The sequence below is a fragment of the Fragaria vesca genome, linkage group LG2 (genome assembly GCF_000184155.1).
Source record: "Fragaria vesca subsp. vesca linkage group LG2, FraVesHawaii_1.0, whole genome shotgun sequence".
In the NCBI taxonomy this organism is placed as follows: domain Eukaryota; kingdom Viridiplantae; phylum Streptophyta; class Magnoliopsida; order Rosales; family Rosaceae; genus Fragaria; species Fragaria vesca.
The window spans coordinates 32,163,806-32,190,140 of record NC_020492.1 but is presented as its reverse complement, the minus strand read 5'-3'; the positions used below and the strand labels follow the sequence as shown (position 1 = coordinate 32,190,140).

Here is a 26,335-nt window from a genome sequence, read left to right as displayed (position 1 = left end):
CAACATGGTGAACACACTCGCACGTTTTCATCTCCTCAAATTCAAACAAGGGTTATGTGCTAATGATGATCCAGACGAACATTACAAAATTGAAGTACTATTTTCTATGTTTTCATCTTTCACAGTTTCACACACAAAAACAAAGATATAGAGAAATTCTATATGAATTAATACAAAGGAGAAGTGAAAAAGAGAGAGAATTATAGATACCTGAAGAAGAAGAAGAACACTCCGGTGTAGAATTGCTGTCTCTCTCTGCCGCACTCGTTTTTAGTCCTCGGCGTTGGACTGAAAAGACACCTCTCGGTTTTTATAAGGGGGAAACTGAAACCTAGTGACGGTTAATTCAGGACAATTGGGCCCAAGATTGCAGGCTTGGATTTTTCAATATTGGGCCGGGCTATTAGTTTCTCGATAAAAACAGAGTTGCTATGTGCAAGGTTTGGGAGGAGTCTGTGGATGATGAAAGATTTGCATGCGACCCTATCAGAGTTGCTGTTATGGTGGAGTCTGTGCTGTTTGAGAGCTGGGGAGGTTGCTATGGTTCCCAGAAGGGGAGGTATGGAACACTAATTTTTAACCTCAAGGACCAAAAGAAGGAAAGTTCTTGTTGGAGATATCAAGGCGGAGAGGCTGGTAGACATGTCCTCAGCAGAAATGGCAAGTGATAAGTGGCAATCGGAGATGAAAAGGCTCAAAGAAATGGGATTGTATGAGCGTGAGCGTGAAGTTACAGCAATAGATCCAACTGATCAATTCCGATGTTGTCGATGTGGGAAACACACGACCTCCTACTTCTGGATGCAGGCGCCGAGTGCCGGTAAACCTATGACAACATTTGTAAGATGTGAAAGCTGCGATAACCGTTGGAAGTTCTGTTAGAGTGAGTTCTTTCTCACTCTGGTTCTGCACTAGCATTGTCATAGACAAATCATGATATGTATTGCTCGCTCTTGTTTGCTTGTCATGGTTGCTGCTGATTTTTATAACAGGAAAGTTAGCCTACCTCAAAAAGTTCAATTGTCACAATCTAACGAGAATGAAATTCAAAATTAGCTAGCTACATTACATTCAGTCGGATTGAGCATTGAGCATGCTTTAGAACAAATTCTTATTCCTCTTCTTCAGCTCCAGCTTGGGACAGTGGTTCAGAATGTGTCCAATTTCATGACAGTAATAACACTCTTTGCCTCTATTATTTCTCGAGTAATTAGAAGACCTGGACTCTTTGAACCGCTGCAACTCTGATCATTTGTCACTCGAGCTCTAGCTTCAGCATTCTTTCTTTCCTTATACAGAAGCAACGATACGACATGATCAAACACCACGCTCTCCTTCCCATACATCATGCCCGCCATCACTAGATCATTATTCTTCTCAGGAAGCGAGGCCAGGAGAATGGCAGCCTTGTCTTTTTGAAGTTTGCTCTGTTTCTCCCACCTTTGAAATATACTGCCAACTGCAACAAGGATAATTATGTCAAATCACATTGCATAATGCAAATGGGCTCTCACTCAGTTCGGTTTTCATTTCATTTTCCACCCCAGCCCAAATCACACGATCGGGCTTTACTTATGTTATGTTCATCTCGGGCCTCAAGCCTATTAAAGACATCGACAATCTCGGACTGTGCAGCTGATTTGGATTATGATGGTTCGCACCGACGTAAACGGAACGGAGATCTAGCGTGGCTGAGTGGGACCTGCTATGAAGTGGAGGGAAACAGACGGCCGTGAACGGTGGCCCGTTACACGTTCCTAACTCATCGTCCAATGATATCTCAGTTTTTAAAACAGACATTTTTAACTTCAGCTTTAAGTTTGAGCCAAGATATAGAATAGTTTTGCAATTTCTTAATAAAGGACAATTTGAATCTGTACATTTTGGTGGTTGTTACATGCCACGTATTTCTCTTTTCGGAAATTTCTAATGTATTAGAATGATTCATTAATCTCTATACGTTTCATTTCAATAATATTACACACCTCAAAAACTTTTAAATAAAATAAGCTCTTCATCTAATGAAGACGGATAGCGTGTAATCTTTCTTCGGATTCTTTTGGTTATTTTCATTTTTTGACTAACCAGGTTGTATCATCCTTTTCCTTTGGTGATTGACAGCTTCTATCAATAATTTCTTGTGCTTTCTTTTGGTTATTTTCATTTTTTTATCTACACATATAGACCTAAAAACTGAACGGATGAGATGTTAAGATGTGATAGATAAATATGTCTTTTAAACCATAAACCGAAAAATCCTCGATTTAAGGATCCTCACTAGAAGGACTCTCTAGAAGAATAGTTAGGAAATTTCTTAATAAAAGACATTTTGAACTTGCACATTTTGATGCTTGTTTCTCTTTTTGTAAATTGTAATGTATCAGGGAAGGTTCATTAATCTCTATATTCTATATGTTTCATTTTAATAATATTACGTACATCATAAACTTTTAAATAAGCGGATGTTATGTAATCTTTTTTTGGATTCTTTTGGTTCTTTTCATTTTTTGACTAACCACCAGGTTCTATCATCCTTTTCCTTTGGTGATCGACAGCTTCTATCAATAATTTCTTGTGCTTTCCTTTTTCCTATGAAACAGTGATGATGATTAGGACTGATTTGAAATTCAAAACATACTTTATACTACTCTATGTTCACAAAAATATCACCCCCATAAGTCTTGTGCATAATTGCATAAATAAAGGCTATCTAAGTGAAAACATTAGTCATCATTGACTCATTGTCTTCTCTATGATTTCATGCTTCAGATTGAAGTTATAGTAGAAATAAATCTTAATCACAATATCACATGGCCTTTGCGTGAAAAACACCAAACCCAAGAGCAGAGTTATTGCTTCTGTTACATAATGAAATCATAATAAAACCACAGGAGAGTTTCATGGATTGCCCAGTTTCCACCTGTTTACAAGGACCATACTCACCATAGTGCCTTAAACATTAGGGTAGGTGCCTTGCCGCACTAAATGAACACTCAAATAATAAGAGTGGATTTGAAGGAAACTGTCTCAATGGGAGTGGACCAGACGAGTGTCAATGGCTTTGAACATCCATCATGTTCCTTTCAATATCTGGGCTGCTGTTTTAGTACGTGTCCTTGCTTCTCATCCAACCTGCTTTATTGCCTTTCACTGTTCCGGAAGACGTGAGAAAAAGAAACAAGCAATGAAAATGTGATCCGGATTGCTAATCATTCCTCGAATATGATCATTCAATGACAGGATATTTGATATCGCGGATACGATAATTATTCTTGATATCGAATATTACAGTGTTAGAGTGAAAAACGTAACGATTAACGTTGTATACACCATACTATCTGATACTTAAATTCGATATAGAAGTTTCCGATCTCAAATAATGTTGAAAAGTACCACTGATACTATTATCAGGATTCATAGGTGACGGTGCATATAAGGACGAGAGTTGGTGTTGAGTCATGAGCAAGTTACAATCAGTCCAACCCATTTGGATTTGAACATGTTAGATTCATCATCATCTCCACATAAATAGTTGGTTCCATACCATAAATACTACTGGTTAACAATTTGATATGAAAAGGATTTGTCAGCAGAAGCATGAGGACACATCACATGGTCATCAGACCTATATAGATATACAACTCTTCATTATCAGACAAGGCTCTCTGTATTTTGGCTTAGATATAGATAGATACACAACCCTGCATTATCATATCATACACTAATAATTTGAATGGAGTTGGCCAACAAACTAACAAAGGCAAATAGCACAAGAAAATGGGCTCCATTTCCAGAACTACTATATCAAAATAGCAGATGCATTATACGGACATGGAAATTGGAAAGCACGAGAGCTTGTTTTACATGCTCCCAAAAGCATGTGGGTCTTTTATCTTGGCCATGTGATCTTCATCTTCCTAATCCATCTCACCTACTAGGATTTGAATACTGATTTCCGATTAATCACTAATTAAAAAACTCATAATGTTTTACAATGTTATGAATCGTTAGATTAGTTCATTGTGTAAAACGCACGTCGTAAATCTGGGTTCTGAATCATTAGATTAGTTCATCATGTAAGAGACATGTCGTAAATAGTAATCAACTAGTATAACATCTCACATTTCCGGAGTTACATATGGTAAAACTTTAGAACTTCAAGGTAGAAAACCATTGCTTTCCATAGTGTGACCTTTTTAGCTAGAAGTCTAGAACACAGTGTAGTTACGATTTTGTTTGACTAGGATTCTGAACAGTCAGCTTAAAATTTGAACAAATACTTATAAAAATACCATGACCAGAGAATTGATTATAAAGTTGGTAGTTGCAGTACTAGTCAGTACTACATATTTCAAACAAGAGCTCAGTGATTGCTGTCAGCCTCTGCAGAGTTGCAGAGTTGTACATCAGAAAAGCTCAGAGTTTCTTCTTCTTCTACACATTACACCATTAACGCTCTCATTTCAAAATTCAAATTTCCCTCTACATAAATGGAAACTCACTCGGTTTCCAAGCTTTTAGCTTTGTACTTGGTGGCCTTCTTGTTCGTGGGTTCTGAGCTGATCCAATGCACCACCGTGAGCTACGACAAGAAGGCCATTCTGATAAATGGCCGGAGAAAACTACTCATTTCCGGCTCAATTCACTATCCCAGAAGCACCCCTGAAGTATACACTTCACTCTCTTTTTCTTCTTTACTTTTGTCTGGTTCTTTTGTAATTCTTTTGAAATATTTGGTGATTTTGTTCGTGTGGATACTGAAATGGGGTGTGTTGATTGTTGCAGATGTGGGAAGGTCTTATACAGAAAGCCAAAGATGGAGGGTTGGATGTGATTGATACTTATGTTTTCTGGAATGGTCATGAACCTTCTCCAGGCAATGTACTATTCTGGATCTCCTCTCTCTTAGTTGCTTCTGTTAAGTTTCAATCTTTTAAGTTTTATTTTTTGGTTTCTAATTTATTTTGTTTTGATTTTTGAGTTTACAGTACTATTTTGAGGGGAGATACGATCTTGTACGGTTCGTAAGGACAGTACAGAAAGCAGGGCTCTACCTTCATCTGCGAATTGGACCTTATGTTTGTGCAGAATGGAATTTTGGGTACAGTACTGGTTCTTATCTTTATTAATTCTTGACTTATATGTGGACTCTGTCTATTATTGTTGGAAGGGTAAACGATTCATATCAGATTTATTTCTTTAGCTTCATTTTTTTTTTATCTGGCAAAAGGCAAATATCTTATTTTCAGTGCTTGATTTGACACAGAGGATTTCCTGTTTGGCTCAAATATGTACCTGGTATCAGCTTCAGAACAGACAATGGGCCATTCAAGGTATTTCATCATTCCCTTATTTTCCTAAAATTTTCAAGATTTACTGTGGGTTGAAATTTATAAGATTTTCCTTTTTATTTTTGATTTGAAGATGGCAATGCAAGGGTTTACCCAGAAAATTGTCCAGATGATGAAAAATGAAAGGCTATTTGCATCACAAGGTGGCCCCATAATCCTTTCTCAGGTAACAAGATTCTTGATGTATATGCTTGTAATATATTGGAATCCTATGAACTCTTTTTGGTAGAATTTTAGCACATTCTAACTGAACTGCATTTTCCCCAAAACTCATGAACTTGTTTGGTCTGTTTGTGTATATGCAGATTGAGAATGAATATGGCCCAGAAGTCAAGGCACTTGGAGCTGCTGGTCATAACTACATAAACTGGGCTGCCAAAATGGCTGTTGGAATGAATACCGGAGTCCCATGGGTGATGTGCAAGGAAGATGATGCCCCAGACCCTATGGTGAGCTATTTCAGTAGTTTCAGTTTTCTTGAATACTAAGTTCAGATTTGGTTCAAGAGTGTATCTTGGGTTTGATCTGATTGTATTTTGGTGACAGATAAATGCATGTAATGGTTTTTACTGTGATGGTTTCACTCCCAACAAACCTTACAAGCCTACTTTGTGGACCGAGGCTTGGAGTGGCTGGTAAGTGTGAATCTTTACCGTAACCTCTGAAGATGATTGATTTTCTCTGCAAATTTAGTCTTCTGATATCTACCAACACAATAAAAATGATCAGGTTTTCTGAGTTTGGCGGCACAGTTCCCCACCGACCTGTTCAAGACTTGGCATTTGCAGTCGCTCGGTTCATACAGAAGGGTGGCTCATATATTAATTACTACATGGTTGGTCTCCCTGTTAATCAGTTCAAATTCAAGACTAAAATCTAAAGCTGAAATTTTGAGCCTCACTGTGTATAGTCTATGACAGTATCATGGTGGTACCAATTTCGGACGCACTGCTGGAGGTCCATTCGTTACAACAAGCTATGACTATGATGCTCCAATTGATGAATATGGTAAAAGTCTGAAGACTTCATCTTCATTTCCAATATTCCAATTCTCTGAATTTTCAAAATAAATTTAACTTCAGAAATCATGAAAAGTTCCTCAAGAATTTCTTGGCACACGGGGATTTGGTTTATATCGTTGAGCTCTCAGTTGGGACTAACTGCTCAACTGTTTTCAGGTTTGATCAGAGAACCAAAATATTCTCATCTGAAGGCGCTTCATAGGGCTATTAAGCTATCCGAACATGCTTTAGTTTCTTCTGATCCTACTGTTACTTCATTGGGAACCTATCAGCAAGTACGACTTTTCTTATGCATACTTTTTCTCTTAGTAGGAAAATTCTGGCTATGATGACTTGCAGAAAAAGTTTACATGTGGTATGGTTTTCTTGCAGGCCTATGTATTCAAAGGACCAGGAAGCTGTGCAGCTTTTCTCTCGAACTTTCATATGAAATCTGCTGCAACTGTCACTTTTAATAACATGCACTATGATCTACCTGCTTGGTCCATCAGTATACTTCCTGATTGCAGAAATGCAGTATTCAACACTGCAAAGGTCAGCAAAAAAGTAGCATATTGCAATGTCCGTTCATTTTAATAGGTGACTGCAAAAAGTCAAAAACTAAGATGAGTCTTAATCTTTATGTTTTTCTCAAGTTACTGATACAATTTCCTCGTTTCATCAAGGTGGGAGTCCCAACTTCACATGTGCATATGACCCCAACTCACAGTCGGTTGCTTTATTGGGAGACTTATGATGAAGATCTTTCCTCTCTACATGATAGGTCGAGCATATCAACTATTGGCCTTCTAGAGCAGATAAATGTCACTAGAGATACCAGTGACTATCTGTGGTACATGACCAAGTGAGCACTGCACTTTTCTTCAATATGAAAACAATGTCACAGTTTGAACATGTCATACTTGCTTTTGTTCTAATTGTAGTGTAATAGTAACTTCTTCCCCAAATACATCATTTGTGATCATACTTGTACCTTTTTTTTTCTTTTTTTTTTTTGTTATTTAGCGTTCAGATCAATTCATGGGAGTCATTTCTCCATGGAGGAAAATGGCCAACTCTTACTGTGCAGTCAGCAGGCCATGCCATCCATGTCTTCATCAATGGACAGTTCTCAGGTATGTCATAGCATTTCTTGTTCTACCACAGAAAGTGAGCAGGAACTTATAGTTGTGTTTGATTCAGGCTTCAAATTTTCCATCTGTCTTGACTCCAATCTGAACATAATTACAGGGTCGGCTTTTGGAACTAGGGAGCAGACGCATTTTACATTTACAGGACCTGTGAACCTCCATGCTGGAATAAACAGAATTGCACTGCTTAGCATAACTGTTGGACTACAGGTTAGTGCCCTTCCTAGCTCGACTTTTAGATGACGCTGCATGACAGCATGAGCTGAATCAGTCCGCAACAATAAATTTCAACACATGCTTTAGAAAATTAATCCCATTAGTTAACTCAGTCACTCATGAAGTTATGTTTTTGTTGTTGAAGAATGGTGGGTTACATTACGAGACATGGCCAACAGGAATCCAAGGTCCAGTTTTTCTGGATGGTCTTAGCCGGGGAAGGAAAGATTTAACAATGCAGAAGTGGTTCTACAAGGTCAGGAAAAGACTTCCCCCTATATTATTAGGCACTTATTGTATTCTCCTTTCTCAGAGCTTTCAATCTTACATAAATCTCTTTCCAAACAGGTTGGCCTAAATGGAGAAGCAATGAATTTGATCTCTCCCAGTGGAGCCTCATCTGTTGATTGGATCAGAGCATCACTAGCTACTGGAAACCAGCAGTTGAAATGGTACAAGGTAAGGATATCAAAACAATGAGGGAAAGAGAAAGCACAGGAACACATAACCAGCTATCTGTGGTAAGAATTAGTACAAGCTAAAGTAACTGTTGGCTTTGGATGTGCAGTCCTATTTTAATGCACCGGTAGGAAATGGACCATTGGCTTTGGACATGCGGAGCATGGGAAAGGGTCAAGTGTGGATCAACGGGCAGAGTATAGGAAGATACTGGATGGCTTTTGCCAAGGGTGACTGTAGTGCGTGCAGTTACTCCGGGACATACCGGGAGAAAAAGTGTCAACTAGGCTGTGGTCGACCAACTCAACGATGGTAATACCTAAAACCTACTGAACTGTTAAGACAAACATGAATTTTTCTCCGAGTTGTCAAACACATTTGGTTTGATTTTACAGGTATCATGTCCCTCGGTCCTGGTTAAAGCCAACACAAAATTTACTCGTAGTTTTTGAAGAACTTGGTGGCGATCCATCGAAGATCACCCTGGTTGAGAGAACAGTGACAAGATGAAAGCCTATTTATCATCAACATTGTCTTCACACCAAGTTAATCCCTGAAGCAGAGACTCTGGGATATATAGTTGAATGTTATTTATCAATAACTATCAGAATGGGTGTCTGAATTCGCAACATGATTCTCTGTACAGTAGTTTGTCCAGTATAGGCAAGTGCTTTTGCCACAAAGTTCAATTAGATGGCTTCAGTTTGTACACGGAAATGACTCGGAAATTTATTCTTGATTTGCAATTTAGCAAAAGATTGAATGAAAATTATGATATTGATGCTTCCTGTTGAGACTTCTTTCACAACACACTGATTTTAGTAGTTTAAAACTTCTCAGACCAAATAGTTGTATCCAAATTTTTATGTGAATGAAAGAAGCATAACTGAAATTGCATAAAGTATTGAGCAAAGGAGATGTGACTCAGATTTAAAAACACTGCATAGCTAGAATCATCATAAGATTCTGAGCATTGTAACAAAAGCATTCACAGATGCTTCACATAACAAGGGAAACTAGAGGTAGCAATATACACACACACAATAAAACACTTATTGTCTCTCCAGATAGAAACTAAGCAGAAGCAGTTGCAACACAGGCAGCAGCATGCTGGCCTACTTTCTGCACAAGCTCATCCTTCTTGGCACCAACAACCTTGTCGACAATCTTGCCTTCTTTAAGGAACATAAAGGTAGGCATTGCCTCTACAGCCCAGTCCTCAGCAACCTTCTTCAGCTCATCAACATCCACCTTCAGGAATGTCACATCTGGGGTCTTCTTGGCCAGCTCTGCCAAGATTGGGGCAATGAAACGGCATGGTCCGCACCATGAAGCAGTGAAGTCCACCACAATCTATTGAAACAGGCACCACAATAATGCATGTTAGTTCAACTTTAAAATCACAGAAGACAAACCAAAATCCTGTTCTTGATTATTAAAACTTGACCTAAATCACAAAACAAATTCATCTATTGACATAGACAACACATAAGAGTAGTCAGCTCAATCAGATACGTCAAATAATTTTCTACCTAGAAAACAATCCCAAATTCTTGTTCTTGTTCACCAAAACCTGACCTCATTCGAAGCCAAAAGTTCCATCTTTCGACATAAGCAAGAGATTAGAGTAATCAAATTTAATCTACAACGTCAAACAATGTCCAAAATCATTTCTAAAATATTATTAACCCAAAAATACAAATTACCAAAAACCGACTCATTGTACTAAAAAAAAAAAAAAAAAAAAAATACCAACCAGAAAATCCCAATTTTGCTTACCCTAAATCAGAAAGCACAAATTTCAACATCTTCATATACAACAACCCCCAATATCAAACATACAACAGAATATGCAAATCCAGTAAATTAGTTTTATTTCTCAAATTAAAACTAGCTTAGAGAAATCGGGATCGGGATCGAGAGCAATACCAGCTTCTTGGTCTCGTTTCCCTTCCTGAGCTCCTCCTCCCAGCTCTCAGGGGTGTGGCAGGCGATGACTTGTCCCTCTTCTGCGGCCATTTTCTTCTTCTCTTTCTCTTAGCTTGTCTGAAAGGTTTTTGATTGTTTGGTCTCGGCTTTTTTTTTCTTTTCTGCGATGAATAAAAATGGGCTGAGGCTACGGGGTTTATATAGCCCACGGCCGACCAAGAGGTCAATTTTAATTGCGTAAATGCCATTAGGTGTGGCTGTGTGATTGTCGTGCTAAAAAACGCGGCGTTTTCGGTAGACGCATACCCTTATGTCATTGTCAGTGTCTCAGTGACGTTTACGGCTTTGCTTTGTTCTGTCCGTTCGGAATTTTTGGGCCCAGTACGAATATATTCACGCGCTGTGGGATGGGGCTCACATTGCCTTTTATAAAAAGCCCAAGAAATTACACACGTCATGTGTTATGTATGTGCCTCTATACATAAGGTAGGTTCAATTTCAGTGTAATACTATTTCCTTTTATTGAGGAAATTAGCTTTAGACTCGAATATTCAAATGCACAATCAGTTTGAAGTATATAGAAGAAGCAATTCGATTAGTGCAAAATTAGTGCAGATGCAACTACCAAATTAATCCGTTGAAGATCAATTCCATTTCCATATTTTTTAAATATCTTCTCGATTAGATATTTTATAAATATCTTCAAAATCAAAATGTGAAGTTCCTTATGGAATGAGATTTCAAATTAACCCACCCAAAATTTTAGGGATTGAGCCGATATATACATATGAACTAGTCACCACTGAAATCATTCACCCACAAAAAAAACACAAGAAAAGAAAACAAGCGTGTTCTTCCTCTATCTCAATTTCGAAACCTACGTTTGGATCATGACTAGCACCAGCGTCAACCCGGTTAGCACAGAAATGCAGGTCAGTAGTTCAAATTGATATGTATGTATCTCTTTAGTTGTTGTTGTAGATCCTATATGCCTTTGATATGTATGTTCGGCTTATATTTGATTTTGAATTTCTGATACTTCTCGAAACGAAACTTATGACAAGGAATGCTATAAAATTTATTTAGATGTTGACTAGTCTATATTACAGATGTGCAAACTATAATAAATGGCAGAGTTTGACAAAGAAATATACCAATGAAATATACTCTTGAACCCTTGTTATCCTGCTGGCTGCTCCTTTACCTAGCCCCTATTATTTTCTTGGATTTGTTGTTGCTGATGCGTCCATGCTTTCGATAGTGGAATAGACAATAGAACAAACAAGACTATGCATTGTACTGTAATTAGTGGTAGCATTCAAATGAGACGATAGAACAAACAAAATATAACAAAAACAAAACACTTCATGAATCATGAAGACAAATATAATCTATATATGCAAAATGTATCTATATAAACATGAAATTGAACCAAGATTGAAACCACACAAACCAATCAGAAGAAACAGGAAAAAGAAAATACCAAATTCGTGTTCTTCCATCCTCACCCTGTACAAATCAAACTGAGAGATCAATCTGTGAAATTTAAAATAAAGATTTTAACAGCTCTCTCTCTCTCTCTCTCTCTCTCTCTAAAGCAACTGAGACGAAATATCATTATTATCAAATCCTCAAACAATCACCAATATTCAACATCTTACGAAACAATTCTATTCGGCAACAAAATATACAAGATAAAATCCAAAACAAATTCGATCCCCAATCCTTGGTTATATCCCTAACAAAATTTCACCGAAAAGGCAATACGACACAAATGACTGGAAATAATAAACTGAGGTGTTGATGTGATTGAACATAATTGTGAAGCACACCGAGGTCATATTGATGGATTACTCTTTCTTTTTCTTTTCTTTTTTGGATGATGAGAAATTCATTAAGGGACAAGACCCAAACTAAGCCCAGCAAAAAGCTAAGACCCAAACCAATACAAACAAACAGAAAAGAAAGCTTTGCCCTAAATCAAATACAAATAGGAACGGAAAACATTCTGTGTTTGGCCTATGTTTGATTTCGAATTTCCAATACTTTCTCAATACGAAACATTTTATGTAATTGCATTATTTAAACATAGTCCTAAACCGTAAGACCTATATTGTATGGCCTGGACATATACGAAGTGAAAGAGTATCTCTCTTGATTATACATAAACTCTAATTTTTAAATTTAATGTGGTTAATTACATACATGTTGATATCAATACTTCGTACAAATAGATTTAGTTAATATTTACTTTTGAATCAAGTAGACAATTGAGTCGTATATATTAATTGACTTATTATGGTTTTTTATTGTTGATTTAATATTACAGCCATTGAAGTCTGACGGTGTCCATAAGAAATGTCAGGAGATCAAAACTAGATGTTCGATACACGATCAACCTAAAAGACGAAAATTCATGTTTGACTCAAGTAAAATGAAGCACAAAGTAAGTGATGTTAGCTTTAAAAGCATTAATGTAGCACAAAGTTTGGTTATTTATGTTAATCAACTTGTGCCTTATCATTTCAAATGCAATCGAAGTTGGTCGACTCATGCTTAGCTCATTTCATTTCAAATGAAGTATCATATTTTCATAAGCTAACAAATAAAATGGATTTTGTTGCCCATTGCAGAAAAAGTCGAAAAACAATGCAAAAACTTCATCAAAGGCACCACTTTCTCTCAAAAAGCACAAGATTGTAGAACAATCTAGAGGGACTTTCGCTGAAGTAAGGAACACTAGCTTATCAACTTATGCTTCATTTCATATGCAATGCTTTTCATTTTCCTTTTACTAACCAAAGTAACATGTCTTTATGCATCATTTGCAGGTTGACATAAGCAGTCAAGTGAGACCAAATGCACTAAAGGTGAAGATATCACCACCTCCATCTACACGTCCAAAGACGAGATCAACATCACCATCAACTCAAAGAATCAAGTCTACCCCATCTATTCGTGGGATGAAACGCAAAAATGTATTAATTAGGGAGAAGCCTAGAAATGCCTCTGATGCAGCAAGGAGCGCCGCATATGAGGAGGCTAAAGCTCATCAAATGGGTTTAGATTCTAAAACTCCATCGATTGTTAAATTGATGGTTTATTCGCATGTTTCTAGAGTGTTTTGGTTGGTAAGTAACAATAAATATATGTTACGTGTAAGATTTTTTATGTTGAGAGTAATATAGCTAGATATTATATGTAATTGATAGATTGAGTATCCAATCGATATATTTTTCATTTCAAGGGCCTCCCGAAAGATTTTTGTGATGCGAATCTCGTCAAAAAGAAGTCGGACATAACGTTGCAAGACGAGCATGGCAACCAATTCACTGTTGTCTATATTCCGGAGCGACATGGGCTAAGCGGAGGTTGGAAAAAATTTGCCCAAGAAAAGAAGTTACATGAAGGCGACGCCATAGTGCTTCAAAGAACTGGACCAAAAAGGCTCAAGGTAAGCCACCTTGAACACAACTATAAATGAGCTATAATTAATCTGGGTCTTCTCAACCTAGTATGATAACCCCGGCCAGTGGAAATCAGATTACCATTTTCCCATTTGAAGTCATCAAATGCACCTTTGCATTGTATTATTAATTTATACTTGGTTGGAGATTATATGCTTTTATATTTTGTGCTTATTCGAAAGGCCATATTTTGAATTAGTAAGCTTGTAAAACTGCAGGTTCATATATTCAGATCAGCAGAACTGCTCCCGAAAATTCAAGCGGAATGTGTAAGCAGCCTTGAGATAAAGAAGAAGCAGCGCAACATCTAAGCAAGACTGTTTGCTCTAGTCTGCAATAATTTGATCGGATTCCAAGTTTTGATAAATTTAATATCAGTTTTTCTTTCGAACAATTTATGCAATGGTAGTTACTTAATATTGAGATTTAAGACTCAATTTGTTTTTGAGATTCATGAAGGCAACGAGTGATTCTTATTTATGACATGTTATGTTACTTCTTTCAATTTATGAGTATATGAGTAGAGAATGGTTGGGATGTAATGAAAGATTGAAATATGAATCTTATCCAAAATGCAATTCACGACTCGAATAAGTCCATTGTTTAATTGATGACAAAGAAATGTTTCATGAACAATGAATCATGTTTTTATACATCGATCATATGCCTATGATATACCTCTGAACCATTCAAATGCGGTAGGAGGTCTCAGTTGCAAACTTGCAATGATACCGTAACAAACTCAGGACTTGTTTTGAGACGGATGACCATACACAACACTCTTGATACCATGCAAAGCTAATTTACTACATTTAGCTTACAAAAATAAAGTAATATGTATTTCTTCCTAACGACCTCGAATAAGAACAACACTAAAAAATTTAAACTTGTTATGATAACTTTGAGGAATCAATTCGATTCGGGATATGAGTGTCTTTGTTTTGAGTACATGATAGCCCTCTTCTTGTTTCATACAATTTTAGTCATGAATCATAATTCTTCTGTCCAAATCCCCCGAGAAAGATTGAATCAAAACAAAGCAAGTTTGGAAATTTTTCTCTCAATCATGCACTTCCACTAAGATTTTTGTGTCGAAGGATGAAAATGACAGCCCAAACATCACAGACCACCAGGCCCATCTCCCACGTGGAAAATCCAATAACCACATCCCAAATTCACCAGGCCCTAAATTCCCCTCCATATTCTCTCTCTCCCCACATTATCCACATCTTCAAAACCACCACACTTTCTTCTTGCCCAAAACAAAAAAAAAAAAAAAAAATCCAGATAAACCAGAAACAGTCCCTAAACACTCTCACTGACACTAATGGCGCTCTAGATTCTCCAGAATCTCAACTCTCAAATCCTCAATGGCTCTTCCTCAGCTCATTCCCTCCCCTTCTTCTTCTTCCTCCCTCCACCATAAACCCTCCTTCAATCCCAATTTACTCCCCTACCCCTTAAACCCTAACCCTAATTTCCTATCTACTCCTCTCCTCCGCCGCCAGCGACACCGCTCATCCTCCCTCAAATGCTCCGCCTCCTCCTTCTCCGAGCGCCACCACACCAACTCCAAGTCCGACGACGTCGTCGAGCTGCCTCTGTTTCCGTTGCCGCTCGTCCTCTTCCCCGGCGCGATTCTCCCGCTCCAGATCTTCGAGTTCCGCTACCGGATGATGATGCACTCGCTCCTCCAGACCGATCTCCGATTCGGCGTCATCTACAGCGACGCCGTCTCCGGCACCGCCGACGTCGGCTGCGTCGGCGAGGTTGTGAAGCACGAGCGGCTCGTCGACGACCGGTTCTTCCTGATTTGCAAAGGTCAGGAGCGGTTTAGGGTTACGGACCTGGTTCGGACCAAGCCTTACCTGGTGGCGGAGGTCCAGTGGCTGGAGGACCGGCCGTCCGGCGACGGCGAGGAGGACCTGGACGCGTTGGCGACGGAGGTGGAGTCCTACATGAAGGACGTGATTCGGCTCTCGAACCGGCTCGGCGGCAAGCCGGAGAAGGAGGTGCAGGACCTGCGGCGGAACCTGTTTCCGACGCCGTTCTCGTTCTTCGTCGGAAGCACTTTCGAAGGCGCGCCGAGGGAGCAGCAGGCGTTGCTGGAGCTGGTGGACACGACGGCGCGGCTGAAGAGGGAGAAGGAGACGCTGAGGAACACGCTCAATTACTTGACGGCGGCCTCCGCCGTGAAAGACGTTTTTCCGTCGTCATCGTCTTCGTGATCGGATTTACTTCCGGTGTGATATTATTGCGGCTGTAATTGAGGTATCAAACTATCAATGATCAAAAGCCCAATTTTTACACCACAAATTTCAGTAACTATTCCATAAAGGATATGGAAGTAAAGCAAACTCTTGTGTAAAATTTTTCAATTTTGCTCTAGATTTTTAGAATGATATTAGATGTTTGGCTCGTTTATACATGTTGAATGTGCACATAATATTTGAAACTCTATATTGGAATGTTTGTGTGATAAACATGTCGAACTGGGTTTGGGAAGAGTGTCCTATACTCCTATTTATACAGGGTTTCCTAATATTATTGTGATCTACTACCTTCTATATATAAAATTTGCCATAAATATGTAGCTATGAAGAGAGAACCTGGTAGTTCTCAAACGGCAAAAGCACTGATTCTACAGAAAAAGATAACATGGCGCCATTGAAGGCAAGCCCGAAAGCCTCGACTTGGTCACCTGTGTTAAGTTCTGATCAGTCTAAACAGTTTCAAGAACAAACCATGCCGTCTGCCTCTGTTGAACATTTTGCTCCGGCGGAAGAGAATAGTGATTCTGGTGATGACAAACCTTTATCGTCAAGGTATTTGAAGGGTAAAGGGAAAATTCCTAAGAGGCCTCTAGATCACCAGACCAATATTTTCGAGCAGTCTGAACCGAAAAGGGCAAAACTTTCATGTTCTTCTCTCCCGTTTAAGAATGAGCAGGTATTATCATCAGCAAAACAAGAGCCAGAGGTAGATTATGATGACATTACACTTGCACAGAGAATGAAGAAAACGAGATCAGTTAACAAACCATCGACGAGGACAGAGCAAAAGGTACCAAAAATCAGTTCATCATCCAAAATGATCAAAAAGGGCAAAGAGCCAGATAAAGCATCCAAGGATCATGCTAGCTCTAAATCTGATAATAAGCAGAAGTGGACTAGTTTGGTTCACAACGGTGTTATTTTTCCACCACCTTACGAGCCTCACGGGGTGAAGATGCTTTACAATGGGAAGCCAGTGGACTTGACTCCTGAGCAGGAGGAGGTAGCAACAATGTTTGCACTGATGACAGATACAGATTATGTGAGAAAACAGAGATTCAGAGACAATTTCTGGATGGATTGGAGAAAGTTGCTTGGGGAAAAGCATGTGATACAGGAATTGGATGCTTGTGATTTCCAACCAATATATGAATGGTGGTGCCAAGAGAAGGAGAAGAAGAAACAATTGAGTGCAGAAGAGAAGAAGGCTGTGAAGGAGGAAAAATCGAAACAAGAGGAGAAGTATAAGTGGGCAATTATTGATGGTGTAAAAGAGGAGGTTCAGAGCTTTCGAGTTGAACCACCTGGATTATTCCGAGGCCGTGGTGAGCAGCCACAATCAGGAAGGTTGAAAAGGCGGATCGTTCCAAGTGATATTACAATCAACATAGGAGAGGATGCGCCGACTCCTGAATGCCCCATTCCTGGTCAAAACTGGAAAAGAATAAGGCATGACAATACTGTCTCATGGTTAGCTTGCTGGGACGATCCAATTTTTGAGGAGAAAACCAAGTATGTAATGCTGGGAAGCAGCAGTTCCTTGAGGGGTCAAAGTGACAAGGAGAAATATGAGAAAGCGAGGAAGTTGAAGGACAACATAGAACGAATCAGGGCTACATACACTAAAGCTTTTACTATTTCTAGTAAAGCAGAAGGTGCAAATTTGAAGCGGCAGATAGCAGTAGCTACTTATCTTATCGACAGATTTGCGCTAAGGGCTGGGAACGAGAAGGATGTTGATGAGGAAGCTGATACTGTTGGCTGTTGCACATTAAAGGTAGAGAATGTAAAAGCCATTGCCCCTAACCTGCTGGAATTCGACTTTCTTGGTAAAGATTCCATCAGATATCACCAAACTCATCAAGTCGACCTTCCTGTTTACAATGCAATCAAGCAGTTTCAGAAGGGAAAGAGTAGCAGTGATAAGCTCTTCGACCAGTTGGATACAACTATACTGAATGCACGTCTAAAGGAAATGATGCCTGGCCTTACGGCTAAAGTGTTCCGAACATACAATGCATCTATCACATTGGATAACATGTTGAATGAGAAGACTAAAAAAGAGGCAGATGTTTCAGCTAGAGTTGCAGTTTACAACAATGCAAACAAGAAGGTTGCTATCCTTTGCAATCACCAGCGTGCTGAAGCAAAGACTTTCGGGGAGCAAATATCTAAGCTAAACAAGAAGATTGAGGACCTAAAAGGCGTAATGGAAGCTCTGGAAACAGATTTGGTCAGAGCAAGAGAAGGAAAGTCCCCACTGAAAGACGGTGACGGAAAACAAAAGAGGAACTTGACCCCAGAAGCATTGGAGAAGAAGATGGCTCAAACGACGAAGAATATAGAAACCATTGAAAGGAAAATTGCTGACAAAGAGGACAAGAAAAATGTTGCAACTGAAACATCGAAAACCAATTATCTTGACCCTCGGATCACAGTTGCATGGTGCAAGCGACATGAAGTTCCTATTCAGAAGATGTACAGCAAAATTCAGCTCAAGAAATTTGCTTGGGCAATGGATGTGGACCCTAACTTCAGATTCTGATATGAAAGATTATATTTCTGTAGTTTTTTTTTTTTTTTTTGTCCCGACTTAAAATCAGTTTCATAACTCTGTATCAAGAGTTATACTGATTCTTTTGGTGAGGATAGGACGTAAATCCTCACTCTTTTTTGTGGCTTGTTGTACTATTATTGGTGTGGGGAGATTAGGAAGTTGGACAAAATTTTAATTATGATATTTTGGTGCATCTATGAGACTATCAATTAAATTATTGCAAATGCAACTAACCATTTGTTATATGCTATGTTGCACGGACATTTCACACCCATTGAGTGTCGGAGTGTCTGACACGCCCGACACGCCACGTGGTGTGTCGGGAAATATTGACTTTTTTGACACGTCTCGACATGTTGATTGACACGCCACCTCAGCCTCCGACACGTCACGTCATCAATTATTAATATATATTTATTTTAATTTTTTTAATTTTTTTTTTAAAGAGAGGTTTAAATGGATTATGAAATGATTGAAAGTTTCTTGTCTATTATGTGTTAGAGGGTTGTTGTGTTACTAAGTTGATGCCTAGTTTTTTTAAAAACCTATATCTGCCCATTTGATTCTCTTTAATGACTTGTATTTGATTTTCTTTAATGTTATTTTAAATGCAATGGATTAAATTTAGACAAAAAAGAAAGAAAGAATGATTGAATTTAGAACATTATTTTGTAATGTAATGAACTTATTTCATATTTTAGTATATTTTTTATGTATTAAAAATGCATAAATAGATTATTCTATTTATCGTGTCCAAGCCGTGTTAGGAACTCAGTTTTTGAGTTTTACCATGTCGTCGTGTCATGCCGTGTCGTGTCCGTGTCCGTGCAACATAGGTTATATGTGATTTTAATTTGGTCAGCAAGCGGGAAAAGGACTGGACAAGGAGGATTGGAAATGACCGGCATTTGATATGCATAGAGGATCCTTTTGAGACATCCCATGACCTGGGATGAGTTATCGACAAGCACAACATAAAGGTTTTGAGCTAGGTTCTGAGCTATGGGTGGAGTGTCTGACACTTCCACCATGCCGACACGCGCCTGACATGGCAAAAACCGTGTCCGACACGCCACGTGGCGTGTTCGGAAAAGTTGACTGCAAAGACGGTTTTTTTTTTTATGTTATTCGGTGAAGTAAGAAAAGTATCACGTAAAGCAGGTTTATAATCAAAACCGCACCAAAACCGAACTGATGTTAGGTTAACCGATAAGAGTGGTTTTTATATACTTTTATCGGTTTTGGTTACAGGAAACACAGAAAACTGAAGCCTTGGTTTCAGTTTTAGGTTGGTACATAAAAAACCGAACCTTTGAGACCAAGTTCATAATTTTGATTGCAAAGAAGCTCTCTACAAAACAAACTGAGCAGGAGATATGGAACAACACCCCAATGGCTAATTAACTAACAACTCTTGAGTCGATGACTTGATAAACACGTACTACAAACTCATAGTACGTGGAGTAGGATGCAAAACAAATAACAATAGTTATCACGTCTGTGTTGATGATTATGATCACTGAGAGATGAATCATATACGAGGAAACACATGCAGAGGAAGTCCTTTGGACGGAAAAGGAACAGGGTCGACGACCATCTTTTCGTCAGGAAAAACCATCTCCCACTTAAACCTGGTGACCAGGTTATGCAAGAACACCAATATTTCGTATCGAGCGTGTTCTTTTCCAGGACACATTCGAGGTCCTCCTCCAAAAGGGACATACGAGTAAGGAGGAGGTCCATGTCCTTCAAACCTCGACGGATCAAACTTATGTGGATCTGGAAAGTACTCCGGATTCTTATGCGTCGCATGCACATTCCAATGTATCTGCACGTAGGAAGGTATGAATGAGATGAAGAATGAAGACAATGTAGATGTTCAGGGAATCAAGAATGAAGTCAAATTAGGTAGTAAAATGTACGTGCCTTCATTCCTTTTGGAATTAGGTATCCCTCATAGACAAAGTCGGTCATGGCCTCCCTAAAAGTGCCACCAGTTGGTGGCTGCAATCGCAATACTTCACATACCACGTTCCATGTATATTTCATCTTCCGTACGTCCCCCCAATTGAGCAACTCTCCTTCATCTTTCGATTCTGCAATCTCCATTTGCTCTGCAACACATAAAATGGATCCATTTCACTACTCGCCAGCTACTTAATTAGTCCCCAGCCTCATTTTTCATTAACTTTTTGATGTATATATTACATTTTTATGACCAATATGTAGTACTACTCGAGATGGCATTGATATATTCTAGCTATCTCAGAACATGCTGAGCCAACATACACAGAGGCGTAGAGATTCGTGATATAGAGAAATCATGAAATAGAATATGCATAGATCAAGTATATAAATTATTCTAATTCAAATCAAGTTGGATGGTAAAAATCATTGGTATCAGAGTTCGTAGATTAGTAGCTTCTTAATGCAGATAGTTAGTTAGGAAGAAGAACTTGCTTATGTAAATAATGTACCTTTAAGGACAGCGTCATAAACTTCAGGAAGCTGTGACAAAACGATGACAGTGGCACACAATGTGTTTATTATAGCGTCAAAACCGGCTAGCATGATACCACACAAGTATTTGCTAATCTCCTCTTCCGTCAACTCTTGCCCATCGGAACGTGTCTCCAAGAGAAAGCTAGACATTAGATCTTGGGGAGCATTCTCTAATTGTTCACGATCAATCATATTCAGATTCATGAGATCGTTCTTCCTCTGTGCAACCATACTGTCAATTTCCTTCTTCATTTTTCTGGATGCTCTGATGGCTCTGTTGAAGTTGGTGCCGGGCAGATCTACTGGCAATGAAACGAGCCCTTCATTTATATGCCGAATGGATTCCTGTAGCTTTGCAATCACTTGTGGATCCTCGAGGTTTAAGAAGAGTCTGCTAGATAATGCTAAGGTATACTTTTTTACTAGTGAGTGAAACTTGATCACTTGTTTTTGATCCTGCAACGACCAATGCTTCCCGAAATGTTCTTTGGTGACCTGATCCATGACTCCTATATGCTTTCGGACAGCGTCAGGCTTAAGAAACGGGAATATGGCTTTGCGATTGTGGATGGTCACTTTGGAGTACTCTAGTTTGGTGGAGTCTGTAAACAACTTTTGGAAGATGGCAGGCCACCAGGTCTTGACTAATTTGTTCTCGTTCGAAAACAGGAACTTGTTTCCAGCTGCGGTGCACAGCATGGCCATAGGTTCGCCGAGCAACAATGTCTTGAACACCTTGCACGAGCCTTCTGTGGCTGCAGCCGATGATGCCGAGGCATCGGAGTACTTCTTCCTTCTGTCTGCTATAAACTTCTCAGGCACACCGTCTCTGGCTGTGCTTAGATACTCGAGGGTTTCACCAATGATGGGCCAACCTGTGCTTCCCGGCGGCAGTTGATATCCTGCTACTTGTTGCCTGGGGCTAGGAATAATTTTACAGAAGAAATAGTAAAGAGAAGCAAAGAGAACTAGCAGAGAAATGAAGAACGTAATGGTTTCCATGGCAAATGGATGTGATAGAGTAGGATCGAGGAGTTGTTCAACTCATTCGGGTCTCATATTATAGTACACTCCGTCGCTAGCTGGCCTGAGTCAACTTCAATAAAAAAAACTTGTGGAATTTCGCCGTCCAAGGCAATACTGAATTAATCACATTTTAGCACGCTGCACATATATATTACATACTCTTAATATGTAATCTTGTGGCATATAGACAATTGAAATTTCAAGCCGACTCAGTTTACCAGTCACACAGTGAGTTGTGGAACAAACTTCTGTAAAATAAAACAATAAGGAAAAAAACATTGTTTATATCTTTGGTGAATTGTGTTTTTGCTTTCAATTTCGGGTGAATTGTGTTTCTGGCCCCAGTTAGTGGATGGTTATTTTACCTTTTAATGTAATTTATTTACGAATCTGTCATTATACTGACTAAAAAAACTGTGTTACCCCTTAATGCAAAATTATTTACCAATATGCAATTGTTTTGATCAAAAAGACGTTTGTGTCCTTCAAAATTTTGTTACTTCTTTATTTTCCATTTTTACTTGGTTGTGGACATAGGGTTAGAGGTGTCCATGGTGAGTTTTGGCAAGGGAAAGGTCATGGTATGGTGATGGAATTAAAAAAGGATGGTAGAGGCCATAGTTGATGGTGAATTTTGTGCAAGTTGTGGAATAGGAGGTGATAGAATTGGAGGTGAGCGGTGGATTTTGCAGGCATGGAGGCCATGATGTTGGTGGTGGATTTGGGAAAGATCGATGTGTTTGTGGAAAAATAGGGAAAGGCAGGGAAATCGGCGGTAGACTTAAAAAAGGTGGTGGCATGGGAGGTGTGAGATGGGATTGAATATTGTTCATCATCAAGAAATTCTAACCTGCAATAACGCGCGGGTGGTTTCTAAAGCACTGTTAGACAAGTTTTATTTACTAGTATAAATATAGAGCAGATCTCTTTGTCAACTTATCTAGCAAGTGTGGATCAATAAAAATAAAAAAAATAAAAAAATTTTGACCTTTGGTCCGAATATCTGCATGATCTTCAGTATGGACATAAGGCTTTTAATAATTTTCGACTCCAACTTCTCCCGGATGAAACGTTAATCAACTTCAACATGTTTGGTTCTATTAAGTTGAACTGGATTGTAAACAATCAGAAGTTCGGGAAACGAAAATTGTACAGAACCAAATGTTAAACTTGAAGGTCAGACTAAACAATATTGTTCTCTTTTTCCTCTTCAACACACGCAACACTGGAGGATGAGGCTAGCAATATATCCAGACTGATAACATTGTCATAACTCATTCCGAATAGTGTTCGCAAACAATACTTTGCACGTTTGAAAGGAAAAATGAGAACTGATATTTTCTGCATGTGAAATTCTCTGCTAGGCAACCTAAACAAAACATACAACAGAACAAACATCAATGAAACTGTGGTAACAACGTACTTTACAAAAGTAGCGTACTTTACCATAGTGCAACACTGCAACCAAAATTCTGCTCAACTAGTAAACAATATCCAATAAATTAAAAAAGAGAAACTAGTAAAACGGCTAGACACTAGGAACGTACGGTTCAAAGAGCTTGACACAGGGATTCGCATCATACTGCAATATCTCAGCGCTCGAACTCCTCCCTCAAAACCTTTATGCTGTGCTTGTCCACAACTCGTCCCTGCAGGTCATGGGATGTCTCAAAAGGATCCTCTATGCATATCAAATGCCGGTCATTTCCAATCCTCCTTGTCCAGTCCTTTTCCCGCTTGCTGACCAAATTAACATCACATATATATAAAGGTTTTTTGTTGGTATTTCAGACCAACAAAAAACAAGAAAGTTCAAACAAAGCAATAAATCTGATATCTGTTATAGCTGTGGAAACCTCTAACAGTTTACACTGCAGGAAGTATTCACCTTTTTACCTTTCTCCTGCTCAAATTCCCGCCTTGTATTTACTACTTCACACTGTTTACACTGTAGGAAGTATTCACCTTTTTGCTACGTCTTCGCCCTTTTGACAATTGACAGTGATCAGGTGAATTTCAACCATCTCCACATAAACTCATCAACTTAATTTCAGCAAAAAAAAAAAGACCACGGCAACCTTCATGATTCAAAGAGGCTGAACTACAACGGGCCCATTTTCCCCTCCAAGCCCAAAAGCAAAGGTCTCTCTGAGAAGCACAAAAGAAACACAACTCGTCCACGCTGGCAATCCGCACCTCACACAGAAACCCCAGATCAACCAATCACATCCAACTCACGCGGATCGTGACTTCTTCAACGGTGGAGATCCCTTTCCGGAAAGGACTCGTTGTAATCGCCTCAACCGTATATAAATACCCACCTCTCCCCTCACATTTTCCCCAATCCATCAAATCCCTAATTTCATCCCCAAATTTCCTGAAACCCTAATTCCCTCTGATCCATTCCCAAATGGCTCGTACGAAGCAGACCGCTCGCAAATCCACCGGCGGGAAGGCTCCGAGGAAGCAGCTGGCCACCAAGGCAGCCCGGAAGTCAGCTCCGACGACCGGCGGAGTGAAGAAGCCGCATCGCTACCGCCCCGGAACCGTCGCCCTCCGTGAGATCCGCAAGTACCAGAAGAGCACCGAGCTTCTGATACGGAAGCTTCCTTTCCAGCGCCTGGTTCGTGAGATCGCTCAGGATTTCAAGACGGACTTGAGGTTTCAGAGCCACGCCGTGCTTGCGCTTCAGGAGGCGGCGGAGGCTTACTTGGTGGGCCTGTTTGAGGATACTAATCTGTGCGCGATTCATGCAAAGAGGGTGACGATTATGCCCAAGGATATTCAACTTGCGAGGAGGATTCGTGGCGAGCGTGCTTGAATTGTTGACTTGTTAGGTGAAGCAATTTTATACTTTGTGTATAAAAGTATGCGTATATGAATGTTTAGGTTCGGCATAGTTATACCAGTAGTTGCTTTTGTTCGTTTCTTATCTTAGATTTGGTTGTTGCTTATCTTTTGTGACCTTGTTTTGTTGCCTATCTCAGATTGTTAATGAAAGTATTGTTGGTTTGTTTTGATTTTGACTTCTTGAGCATTATGTGCAGAATTGCGTTTAAGTTTTTTGTACATATAAGATTCACACAGGTGGTGAACGTTTAGTTTTACATAATTTGTGATCTGTTGTTGAACTATTTTGTTTAATTTTCCAACTAACATACAAAAATTTCCAGAACTTGTTGTTTTGATGCCCCTATATATCACATCCTATGAATCTTACCCTGGAAGGTTGATGCCTCTGTATTTGTGGCATACCCGATTGCCAGCTTTTCTGTAATTTGATGAAAGCTAAAACATCTGTGTCTGAATTCTGAAGCTTAATATGGCGATCTATGCGACAACAACATCTTTGCCCCTTATTTATGGATCATTGTGTTCCTTCTAAACTTCAGCGTAATGGATCACACTTTATTCTTCTTTCCTCGCTTATCAATTTGTTGGTGAAATCTGGTTAGTTTGTTACTGTGCGAATCAAGATAGTAGCGGATCGAGAACACCTGAAGAATGCCGATAAGGACTTCCGCAACTTGTGTTTTGTATGGAGATTCTGTGTTTGAATGTTTGCTGAGCTATGGCTAGCATGGAGCTGCAGGTTGACGATTCTGTTGACCTCTCGTTGAAAATCACGGACAATACACCGATACACAAATAGAAAGAAATCCTTTGTTTTGGAAACCCATTTTGGCCCATACATTGAGACAATTAGAAGAGCTCGACCCAATCATGTACGATTAAATTGACCAGCCCAGTCCAGACGTGTTGTTGGATTGCCACGAGAAGCCCAATAGTTATCCTTTAAAGGTTCCCCAACAACTAATACGTCTGAAGAACTCCTACCCAATCTACCAAGAAAAAATTGGTATTTGAACTTCAATCAGTTTCGCGGGGGCAGGAATGAGCTTCTACAACCATGCTCTTACCGACTCGATCATCTATCATGATTTATCTTTGAATTAACTTCTAGTATTTTCTTTCTTTATTTCATTTTCTGTTTTATTAGTAGAATCCCAATGATGATCTGTCTTGGTGCTAATCAATTATCAACCCGCTACCGGTATGAGTGTTACCAAAGTATAACCTTTTGGCTCAAAAATGGGATAAGACAAGTAAAATACACCTTACGCTTCCATATTATTAAAACAAAAAGAGATAAAAAAAAGAGAAGAAGAGGAAGACAAAGTCACAACTCAACTCATATAGTATAACACAATGCACGATAACAAAAACTAGCTACCTAAAAAGGAATTGAAAAAGACTCAAACGGTTTAACAATCACAGTAAATTCTGTAATTCAGTCTAAAAAGGAATTGAAAAAGACAAACTGTTTAACAATCACGGTAAATTTTGTAATACAGTTTGATTTCTAGGTAAATTTCTCTCTCTCTCTCTCTCTCTCTCTCTCT

General features: G+C 39.1%; 6 protein-coding genes across 6 annotated transcripts; 4 read left to right on the top strand and 2 right to left on the bottom strand.

The window, feature by feature from the left end:
* The first annotated feature begins 4,490 nt into the window (after window positions 1–4,490).
* Window positions 4,491–8,971, top strand: LOC101309903 (beta-galactosidase 5-like). The gene is made up of 18 exons (XM_004291782.1): window positions 4,491–4,667; window positions 4,786–4,881; window positions 4,989–5,101; window positions 5,267–5,333; window positions 5,425–5,517; window positions 5,657–5,800; window positions 5,898–5,986; window positions 6,081–6,186; window positions 6,272–6,359; window positions 6,530–6,648; window positions 6,746–6,907; window positions 7,039–7,217; window positions 7,379–7,488; window positions 7,604–7,713; window positions 7,865–7,975; window positions 8,068–8,178; window positions 8,288–8,490; window positions 8,574–8,971. The coding sequence occupies exons 1-18, from the start codon at window positions 4,491–4,493 to the stop codon at window positions 8,686–8,688; spliced, it is 2,193 nt and encodes a 730-aa protein (XP_004291830.1). The 3' UTR covers window positions 8,689–8,971.
* A 74-nt stretch (window positions 8,972–9,045) lies between these two features.
* On the bottom strand, window positions 9,046–10,280 carry LOC101309610 (thioredoxin H-type-like). The gene is made up of 2 exons (XM_004291781.1): window positions 10,108–10,280; window positions 9,046–9,531 (listed from the first exon to the last, which is right to left on the bottom strand). The coding sequence occupies exons 1-2, from the start codon at window positions 10,195–10,197 to the stop codon at window positions 9,253–9,255; spliced, it is 369 nt and encodes a 122-aa protein (XP_004291829.1). The 5' UTR covers window positions 10,198–10,280; the 3' UTR covers window positions 9,046–9,252.
* A 4,628-nt stretch (window positions 10,281–14,908) lies between these two features.
* LOC101309322 (lon protease 2-like) lies at window positions 14,909–15,993 on the top strand. The gene has a single exon (XM_004291780.1). It carries the CDS (start codon window positions 14,945–14,947, stop codon window positions 15,800–15,802), a length of 858 nt encoding a protein of 285 aa, XP_004291828.1. The 5' UTR covers window positions 14,909–14,944; the 3' UTR covers window positions 15,803–15,993.
* Window positions 15,994–16,232: 239 nt separating this feature from the next.
* Window positions 16,233–18,392, top strand: LOC101303014 (DNA topoisomerase 1-like). Its single transcript, XM_004293147.1, has one exon. It carries the CDS (start codon window positions 16,233–16,235, stop codon window positions 18,390–18,392), a length of 2,160 nt encoding a protein of 719 aa, XP_004293195.1.
* Window positions 18,393–19,935: 1,543 nt separating this feature from the next.
* LOC101302728 (cytochrome P450 716B1-like) lies at window positions 19,936–21,908 on the bottom strand. The gene is made up of 3 exons (XM_004293146.1): window positions 20,882–21,908; window positions 20,331–20,518; window positions 19,936–20,232 (listed from the first exon to the last, which is right to left on the bottom strand). Exons 1-3 carry the CDS (start codon window positions 21,906–21,908, stop codon window positions 19,936–19,938), a joined length of 1,512 nt encoding a protein of 503 aa, XP_004293194.1.
* Window positions 21,909–24,096: 2,188 nt separating this feature from the next.
* Window positions 24,097–24,958, top strand: LOC101309030 (histone H3.3-like). The gene is made up of 2 exons (XM_004291779.1): window positions 24,097–24,112; window positions 24,338–24,958. The coding sequence occupies exon 2, from the start codon at window positions 24,343–24,345 to the stop codon at window positions 24,751–24,753; it is 411 nt and encodes a 136-aa protein (XP_004291827.1). The 5' UTR covers window positions 24,097–24,112; window positions 24,338–24,342; the 3' UTR covers window positions 24,754–24,958.
* Window positions 24,959–26,335: the final 1,377 nt, after the last annotated feature.